The sequence below is a fragment of the Halyomorpha halys genome, unplaced genomic scaffold, assembly GCF_000696795.3.
Source record: "Halyomorpha halys isolate HHAL.00 unplaced genomic scaffold, Hhal_1.1 Scaffold517.1, whole genome shotgun sequence".
In the NCBI taxonomy this organism is placed as follows: Eukaryota; Metazoa; Arthropoda; class Insecta; order Hemiptera; family Pentatomidae; genus Halyomorpha; species Halyomorpha halys.
Window position 1 is genome coordinate 421,856 of NW_027112024.1, and position 10,656 is coordinate 432,511.

At 28.8% G+C, this 10,656-nt stretch overlaps 1 protein-coding gene and 1 long non-coding RNA gene across 2 annotated transcripts in view; both read right to left on the reverse strand.

Moving 5' to 3' along the window:
• Positions 1-387: 387 nt before the first annotated feature.
• Positions 388-859, reverse strand: LOC106683781 (uncharacterized). The gene is made up of 2 exons (XR_001343594.2): positions 723-859; positions 388-650 (listed from the first exon to the last, which is right to left on the reverse strand). It is a non-coding gene; the product is annotated as an uncharacterized lncRNA (long non-coding RNA).
• Positions 860-4,564: 3,705 nt separating this feature from the next.
• Positions 4,565-10,656, reverse strand: part of Stt3A (catalytic subunit 3A of the oligosaccharyltransferase complex) — a 28,985-nt gene continuing 22,893 nt past the window's right edge. The window contains exons 12-13 of the mRNA XM_014425471.3: positions 9,471-9,659; positions 4,565-7,282 (exon numbers count right to left, since the gene is read on the reverse strand). Of these exons, the coding sequence (XP_014280957.1) occupies positions 7,137-7,282; positions 9,471-9,659 (335 nt within the window). The 3' untranslated portion in view covers positions 4,565-7,136. The remainder of the gene's footprint in view (positions 7,283-9,470; positions 9,660-10,656) is intronic.

Sequence of the window (10,656 nt, forward strand, 5' to 3'; positions counted from 1 at the left end):
TGAAAATAATAGCTGAAATCGCCATGGAAACGACCCTTATTCATGAATGAATCATTGATGAATAAATATCGTATCCATGGTAATTTTAGCTATTATTTTCAACTGTAGCAAATTTTTGCCCGACTTTTAACCAGGTGACTGCTCCAAGGTTAATCGTTTAGCTACGTTTACACCTTTATTTTTTAAACTAAAATTTAAATTTTTCCCCTCAGAAAAAATATTACTTTGACTGAGAAGTTAATAAATGAATAAAACTACAACAAATTAAAAATAAAAAACCCCATTCTTTACAATTAAAGATATTTCTTTTTTCAACAATATTCAGCTCATCACTGAATAATAATAATTTTGCTATACTTACAAAAATGGTAAATAAAAAACATTAAGTCATTAATCATTTTTATTATTCAAAATATTTTTACAATCGATAATCATTTTCGTACAAAGGATAAACACCTTGAACCCCACTTGGGCTACCCGAGGACTCGTAGACTGTTCACCAATCTTGTTAATTAGAAGAACCTAAGCTAAAACTGATAATTTACTTGTCCAATCACTCTTCTATGATTTCATCTTTCATGACTGCTTTTGTGATAAGAATCCTTTCATCGGACTATAATATTGGCAGGATCTATAGTCAATTTTCCACCCTAAAATATAAATTCATTGTATAGGATCTTGTCCAAAACATCATCATCAATAAATGCATGAAATAAACTTACAGGACCACTGCCGGCCATGTCCGCTGAAATATTTGGACCAAATGTGATTTCATATACCTCTCAAACTAGAAAAAAATAAATTTAACTGTATTTAAAAAATAAAAATAAAATAGAATATCAAGGATTTAAAATAACAGCCAATAATCGTACCAATCAATTTTATAATTAATGTTATGAAAGAAATAAGAACAGAAGAACTCCTGTTAACCATCCAGGATAAAAATAAAAGATGAGGACAGCAAAAAGAAAGTGGATAGTTCTAAACTTGAAAAAATGAAGATTAGCATTTTTATATTCTATAAATGTTGAAGATTAAAAAAAAAATTGTTTTAAAAAAATGATCACATACGTGATAATTCTCTATTTCTGTTAATATTTCCCTTTGAAATACGTAAACCAAGGATTAACCGACCAGGGGCTCAGTCCTGAGGTCAGTTAACAGAGATCCTACTGCAGGGTACTTACTTGAAAAAAAGAAATGCACTTACCATGTTTACATGTGACCTTCCTACCACCTCCCTATAAATATTATTCACAATAATTTGGTATATCTATAATGAAAATCCATTAAGCTGTTCTTAAGAAATTCTTGCTTCTTTCTTCTTTTCTATTAACTCATTTCAATGTGAATATTAAGGATCCCAAAATATATTTCCTGTTCTAAATTGTAAGGAGTGAATATAAAATTGAATTAACTTCGTCAATTTTTCAATTAATGTATTGTAGGAACATTAAATAAAAAATGAATTTCTTTTAAGGAAAATATTAATTTTGATACAAATAAATAATTGTGTTTGATATAAAAGAAAAAGTAGTTTATTAAAAAAACATCATTTTTTAGAATATTTAATGTTTACAACAAAACAAGTGACTATGAATCAATAGTAATTCAAAAAACCAATATCAACAAAAAAAATGTGAGCACACTTCTCTCAACATTTTATTTTAATCACTCTGTCAAGGAGTGTGGTAGCAACTCTCAATTGTCAAATCTTGTACCGAATGCAATGCCGACGAAAGGAATAGACTCCGCCTGGCATCACTCATTCTGGAACTATACCACCTCCATTACATTCTCCTTCCAAACACTTTTATAACTTGTTCTTTTTTAGAAGTTGAATCTATGAGTATTCTGGAATGTGCAACTGAAACTTTAGTTTCCTGACGATGGAGTACTTGTCGAAACATAAAACTATTTTTTTTATAAATTTAAATTTATGAAGAAATAATATTACCTTTAAATTTAACATTTTTACTTTTACCATATATAAATTTAATATACACATCTATGTTTTTCAAGAATTTTCATTTAAAAAAATATACCATAAGCACAGAATTCCTCAATATTGCTATTAGACACAGATAGAGCATTAAGGTTTTATTAAGAAATGAAAAATTATCGATATATCTCAGATAAGACAAAAGAAATATTGGTTCCTAGTAGTGCTCTTTATTATTGATACCTATTTTCAAGAAAATACTACATTAAATACCTATAAGGAAGAGGAAACTTAAGATAGTTTAATCGAGTGATATTTGGAATATTATATAAAAATGATGGGAATAAATAAATTTATTAAATTTCTCTTGCATCAAGTCGATAATTTTTCTCTAAAGATAAAAATAAGGACTATCATAATATTAATTTTTTAAAATATGCTGTTCTCCCTTTTCTTTGCCAACGACCAAACAGTGGTCACATATAGCAGAGATGGCCTAGAAGAAGAACTGAAGGTCCTGAAAAAAGAATACAGCCTGTGGGGTCTACTAATAAATTTTGATAAGACCAAATACCTGCCAGTAAACTGCAAAGAGGCTGAGGACCTTCAGATTAATGGAAACTTATATAAGAAGGTAGACTCCTTCAAATACCTGGGGTCAACAATATATGGGAACGGTGCATTGGAACCATAGGTTATGAGAGTTGGTCTGACTAGAATGTTGCACCGTCTTCTTTATCTCAACAGACAACAAAAAGTGCATTTTAAGAAGGATTTTGAACTACGCTGCAGAGAACTGGACACTAGATTGCGATGGTCTGGGCACTGTCAGCGGATGCCAGAATGTAGGTGGCTGAAGAGACTTCTGCTATGGGTACAACCAGGAAGACGGAAGAGAGGAAGACCCTAAATTCAGTGGAAGGACTGCGTAGTGAATATGGGCACCAGAGGACTTGAGGAGGAAGACTGGTAGGATGAAGAGAAGTGGAGGGATGCTCTGACTTAACCAGGCAAACCATTGAGGGATAAAACCTGGAATAGTAAAGTAAGTAAAACTTGTGACTAGCGAACTTACAGACATTATTCTATCTCACCCATTTAGTAAAAGTAATAATCTTATTAGCTGCCAATGGAGCAAACGACCATTACAAAATCTCGCTACTGATCTCCATCAGTTGTCAAAATTTTCACTTTCTCCACTCTGCCATCCCAATTGGTTGCTAATCTTCCTAATCACTGATCTCGTTCACGTGTGAACTGTTCTCTCAAACAACTAGATTAGGTTATTTCAATTTAAGAAAAGTATAAATAGCAATGAATGTTATCAATGGATTTATGTTTTTGTCTTTTATAACTGAAGATATAGATTAAAAATAAAATATAAATGCTCTTGACTAATCCTATCATTTAACATCTTTAAAATTGAATGAATCATAGAGAGCCATAAAATATAAGCAAAAATTTCTAACATTTGAGTTTAGCTAACTTTTTCTCTGTTATTTGTATAACCACGGCAAAAAATATGATATTAAAAATTGTTTCAATGAGGCTGGCGAAAAGCCTAAATTAGAAATGCATGTATACATAAGATTGAATATTGGAATATCATTGATGGACCGTTTGTAATATATAAAAGGAAGATGGTCTGGGTGGAGTAAAAAAATATGAGTAAATTTTCTTTTTTTCACTATACTATATTTATTGTATACATTCTTTTAATTTTATTTCATTGATGTATTTTATCAATATATATTTTTTACTTAATTTCTACCCCTTATTATGTATATTATCCTTTGATGTCTGCATATATTTAATATTTCCTAATATTATCTTTACTTTAACATTATTTTATATCTTTTTGCTTTGAAATGTAAAATATTTGTTAACCGCCACTTTTCCCCCACTCCTTTACCTTCTCATTCACCTTCAGCTTATTTTTGTGTTTACTTTCATTCATTAAGGTAAGTGTCCTATTTTATTTATTATTTTCATTTTCACTAATCGTCTAATACCATTTTGTACTTCTTATTTATTTATACTTTTCACTGTACATCTTATTTCTATTTTCTTTAATTATTTTGTTCATTTTAACATAAATTTGACATCATTTTGGCCATATTTCAGTTCACTTTTATTTCATGTTATCTTATTCGCTTGCTTTGTAACATTATTTTAGTTTTTTTTAAATCTTTTTTAGCCTTGATAATGCTCTGCAATGTGGATCAAAACGTTGGCTCACAATAAATAGTTTACTTACTATTTGAGTTATTCTGACCGCACGCAGACCATCTTCCTTTTACTAATACCTTTTTGTAATTCTTGTTTATTTATATTTTTCACTGTACATCTTATTTTTATTTTTTAAAATTTTCCTTTGTTCATTTTAATGTAAATTTTCACAGATTTTAAATCATATTCAGCCACATCTTAGTTTACTTTTATTTCATTTTGTCTATTATTTTGCTTTGAAACATTAAATAGTTTAATTAACATTTGAGTTTTTTTTTTACTGCACCCAGACCATTTTCCTTTTTTAAAAGATTGAATAATGTCAATACGAGTAGAACAAATAAAATATGAGATTGAATGTCATTGAATTCATTACCAAATACTATTGTTCAGTTTTTCACAAGTTTTATTTACATTTGATTATAAAACTCTCAAAACAAAACAAAATTTACAAATAAGCAATAAACCATCGTAAACACAATGTGTAATAATAAACAATATTATATTGAACAGCACACATAATGAGAAAAAATAACAAAAATCGACTCGTCTTATCAGAAAGAATCTTTTTCTTTTAATTTACTAAGTTAAAACTATTACTATCTTATCAAAATAATTTACATGCCATAAACAATATCATGGATCATTTTATACTAATTCACAATTTTACATTATATCATAGAACCACAACCCTAACTTTTGTACAAGCAATGGTCCCCACTATCTCGTTAGTTAAGATCAAATTAAGTAAAGAAAATATTTTATACATCAATGATTAAATTAGAAAAAAAAAATATAAATATATGTAGTGAATTATATTTATTAAAATAACATGCATTATTAAAAATTATAACTATTAAACAATAAAACATAGTTTTAGCCCTTAGGTAAAAAGTGTTAGAGATTGACTAATAATTATTGTAGCAAAATGTAATTTCCAAAGAAAGTTTACTGGTAATAATAAAGACAGAAAAATAAGTCTGATCAGCACAAATTATAGATTAAATACTAAGTTTAAAAATTGCTGATTTTTTAATATTTCTTAAACTTAAAATATTTACAATCTATACAGTGATTTAAGGGCATTATAAGATAACGTTATACAATTACTAATAAAACTTTTTTTGTTTTCATTCTTGAATTAAAGAATGGACCTTCCTTTTAGAAATTATACAATTAAAGGAAATGAACCAAAAGATTTATTATGAAAATCAGACTGTTCAAAAATATCACTTTCAACGTACTGTTGTAATTACCTCGGCAGGTTCATTTGTTCCCAATAATGACAATTTTTATTACTCTCTTTAATTAACTATTTAACTGCTTGTACGATAAAGAAAAAACAAACATATTTTGTATTAATACAAATTATTATTATTGAGAAAATTCTGATAGCTAACAATCAACGTATCAAACTAGGAATTGTATTGAAATTCATTAGCACAAAAATAAATAACATAAATGAACTTTATTTATTTTTTATTATTATTTAATCTAATTAATATTATTTGATGAGTTCAATGGATTTCTTTAAAACATTATTAAGAGATCATTTCTAGAAATAAACCACACAAAGGCATGTAGTTAACAGTCAATGTATCTATCAAACTAGCCATTGTATTGAAATTCATTATCACAAAAATAAATGTACTTATTTATTTTTTAATCTAACTAAAATTTTGTGAGTTCGATGGAATTATTTAAAAAAATTATGAAGAAATAATTCACAAGGCTTGTAGTTAACAGTCAACGTATCAATCAAACTAGCCACTGCATTGAAATTCATTGAAACAAAAATAAATCAACACAATTTTTTTATTATTATTATTTAAACTAACTAAAAATTGATGAGTTCGATGGAATTATTTTAAAAAATGATGGGGAAATAATTTCTAGAAATAAATCACACAAAGGTATATAGTTAACGGTCAATGTATCAAACTATCCACTATTTGAAATCCATTAGCACAAAAATAAATGAACTTCATTTATTTATTTTATTATTATTTAACCTAACTAAAATTTGTTGAGTTCAAGGAATTTAATTTAAAAAAAAAAAAATTATGAAGAAATAATTTCTTGACGCAATTCACATAATTTCAAAGGAACAATTCAAACAGTGCCTTAGAAGGCTTTTAGCAGAACTTTATAAACTTCATTAATAAATATTTTTAAGGTTACATGATAAATTGTACGCAGCAAGCACAAAAAAAGAGTATTCACAAAACTAACATAATTCAAGAATTTAATTTAATTAATAAAAATTACCAGATATACATAAATATTTCTTTTTTGAATTAAAAAAAATTCATTCATGCATATTTCTTATTATTTTTTCTTTTTTTTTCTTAACATAAATAAATAAACGTAATGGCAGTAACTCATGGTTTAAAAGATGTTGGGCGTAGTTTTGTAACTTGATAAGATAAAATTATAAAACAGATAAGAGACAAAATGTGATGCTTAAACCCTATAAAAAAAAGGATCTACAAAGTGAGTCGAACTAGAATTTGATTTTGTGCCTATTAAAACGACACTTTAATTTTGATTTTACTTAAAAGACATTTTGATTCCCATTATGTATTGCTTATTTAAGATTGTTTGTACGTTATATTATACTGCTTCTAATATATAGATATTATTTACCACTGTTGTTAAGGATCCAAAGTTTTTTTAAGAATTTCATATTAGAGCTTTCTGTGAGAAAGACTTAATTGGCACCTTGCTGAAGAAACATCTTTCGAAAGCAATCAATATATGAAATTCTAAAAATATACAGACCACTTTAAATTGTCGAACAATTATTTCCATGTGAGTATTTAAAATTTTGAAGTTATTTGGGTGTTGACATAATCTGTTCGTTGAGCCATTACATTTTACCACCTGAGATGATGTTCTCAATTGATAATTATGTTACAATCTCCTGAGAATTATTGCACACACATACGTCCAGGCACTTGCACAACTAGACTCCTCTATTCCTCAAATTCTTCACTTTGTAGATCCTGACAAGCCAATGTTCAGTAGTATACGCTTCCTCAAGAACTTCTAGCTCAAAATCTTTATTCCCTATCTCCGCTCCTCGCACTCGATCATACCCTGGTGGCTTTCCTAAAACACATCAACATAGATATTAATATAAATTTATACAATCAAGAAAAAAATATGGTATGTGTTACATACATATTTAAAACTATTATGATTATGTAAAATATCGACATATTACTCAAACAGCCCTGATGAAGCTCAACAAAGTGGGACGAAATATTGGTAAATAAATAATTGTTAACTATTTTTTCTTCCTACTGATCATCTCTTTCCTATAATTGATTATGATTTATATAAATTTGATAGGTACTAATATTACTAAACTTTCATAAAATCTATTCATTCAAGCACAATTTGTATGGTGATAATTTCCTGTTGTGGTAATGTCACAACAGTGAGACAATATAGTCAGTATTACTGTTCACATGTTGGCAGCTCAAGTTTTTCCAACAGAAAAATGGAGGATGTAGAAAAATCTATATCAAGAAACTTAATTTCAAAGCCTAATGTATTTCGAATGAAATTAATAATAAGCAAAAATAAATCTATAAATACAATCTTAAAGAAATTTGTAATAGATGCTTAAAGAAAAGGTAATGAACCATATGAACTATAATATTATTGTATTAAAGTAGGAGTATTATTTTTATTCTTTACTTTTCATCATTTATTAGTGATTTAGTCGTTTATACCTTTGACTTAAATATTAGGGAATTGAAAGTTTATATATGATTTCGATCGTTTTTAATAAACATCTCTATCCTCTGCTTTTATTATTATTTGTGATACTCGATTAAGAAAAATGTATCTAACATTAACTTATAATTAGGGGCTTTAAATTATATTGGATAGGTGCAAAAATGATGAAGGATTTTGCTAAGTTTAAAAAAAAAAAAAAAGAAAATCTTTAATATTAATTCTATATATATAATAATATATCTTATTTTATATGGTATAATAACATACCAACTATATAATAATGCAATAATAATAAACCTATCTTTTATTTCAAATTCAAATAACAATAAATCATTCTATTTGACCTTTTTAATAAAGCCTTGAATTTTTTTTTTAATGAATTTAAGCTGGAGTGCAGTACTTCACAAACTGCTCATAAAATGAATGAAGTGAGGGTTCACGAGACACCATTAATAAGTGTAAAGTGCCAAGCTGGTTTCAGAAATCCTGTTATGCAGTTTTCGATTTGGAAAACAGGGAAGGTTTTGGGTGCCATTCTGTAATTATAGTAGAAGAACCAACTAAAACCAAGAGGTGCATCAGCCCAATATAATCGGGTTTATAAAAAAAATTATATATTTGATATAAAATACAATTAATACTCAAAGTACAGTCCATTATTATCTACCATCATTAGCCTTCTGCTCAATCCCACGCCAATACCATTCTTTGGGATGGCTTGGACCACTTGGGAACTCTTGGACCTCAATTTCAACTTCCACAAAATTATTAAATTGTTGAATCAAAATCCCTTAAAGGAAAAGGGCCATGAATCGAAACAAGTAGTAATCCGATGGTGCGAGGTCTGGACTATATGGTGGATTAGGCAGGAGTTCAAACCCATGAAGTTCTTTAATCTTTTCTTTGGTTCGACGGGAAGTGATTGCTGATTGCTGAGGAGTAAGTTCGTGAGGGACCAGTCTACGGCTCTTTTTCACCTTTCCCTTGAAGAGCAGATGGCAACTAACAGTATCTTTTGACACACCAAACTCCCTGGCAAATTCGCGAGTACTTGTGAATGGATTTAACTCAACAGCATCCTGCATGACCTCATAACATCCATTAAAGGTTGCCCAGAGCCTTTTTTCCTTTCTGATGTTGTATCTCCACTGCTAAATTTTTCAAACCAACGCCATGCAGTTTGCTGGTCAAAGACACCTTCCCCTTCATATTTAATGATTTCACGAGTTGCTTTAGCGGCTGTGAAATTTTTTCCCAGTAATGCCTTAAAATTACAATAATTTCGTAGAGCACGTTTCTTCTTTGAAACAAATAACTAAACTGAGGCTTTTTCTGAAGAAGTCGGATGGGATTAAACAAGCTTAGAGAATGCTCTAAAGGGATTATTAAGTATTGGTAAGTATTAAATACGATTAAAATATTTACAGTCCTTTGAAATCTTGAATTTGATAAAGCAGTCATTTTTTTTATACACCCCATTATATTATGAATAAAATAATAAAATATAATAAATAAAAAAAAGGAAATATGCATTTGAAAGGTTTAAAATTACCTCCTTCAGAATAAACCTGACCAAATCTATAATAGCACATCTTGTACATGAGAGAGTTGAGTAATGTGGGCGAGCCTTCCTTGTCCACTCTGAACTCTCCGCTGGGGGAATAGTAATCAGTTTCTTTTATATGTGCTCCTCTCTCTGTCGAACCTCCAATACGGACCATCCACAGGAACTTATTGATATCTAGAAAAATGGAAGTTTAATTAATGGATTTTCGCATTTAAAATAATAATAAAGAAAGTATGCCTTCCTTTATATTATCATTCTACACTAGTTCTTAAAAATAGAAATGGATCATCTCACCCTTGAAGAGGAATGATTTTTTAAAAATCATCATTTTATGAAATTTGTTTGGCAATTATCATGAAAACTACTACTCATGGAAAGAAAAACATCATAAACTACTTTATCGAAAATCAAACTATGTTTAATTTGAGTTCTGACTGACATCTGTATATCTAATGGATCCTGAGATATAGTTTTTAATAAAAATTTTGTAAATTTAATTTGACAAATATCATGAAAAATACTGCTACTACTAAGATGAAAACTTCATAAAATACATAATTGTACATTAGACTAGTTTTAATTTAAGTTCTAATAGAAATCTGTACATCTATCTGTACGATTACTGAGGCATAATTATCCCAAAATAAATTCACCAACTACTGATTTTTCGTTATGAAATGTTGCTTTTATAAAAAAGTTATCTCCGTAACTATTGAACGTAAACAGCTCTATTATGGCTCATATTTTAACAAATTTAAATGATTTTCAATTAGGTTTATTATTATTAGCGTTATAGGTGGTTTTATTGATATGGAGCCACGAATGAAAAAATATTTTACATTTTTTAACGTTTTGAAACAGCTACCATTTTTTATTCCCCATAACTTGGTAAACTCATCAATTTTGACTAATAACTATTATTCCGATAACCTACGGCAACGGAAAGGTTGAATCATAAAGGCTGCCATGTATAGGACCAGTAGCGCCCATGTGGCCAGCATCAAAAGCTTGCCTCCTCCAGCGCTCTTGGTGGCAAGAGAAGCAACGCAGATGAGTGTGAGATAGCCAGCTTGTCTTCAACCAGAGAAGCGTCCATCCTTTTCTTTTGTTAACTCATCATTAATATCTACATGTGTGAGTAGATTTACTTGAGTGGTTACCAGCAGCAGAG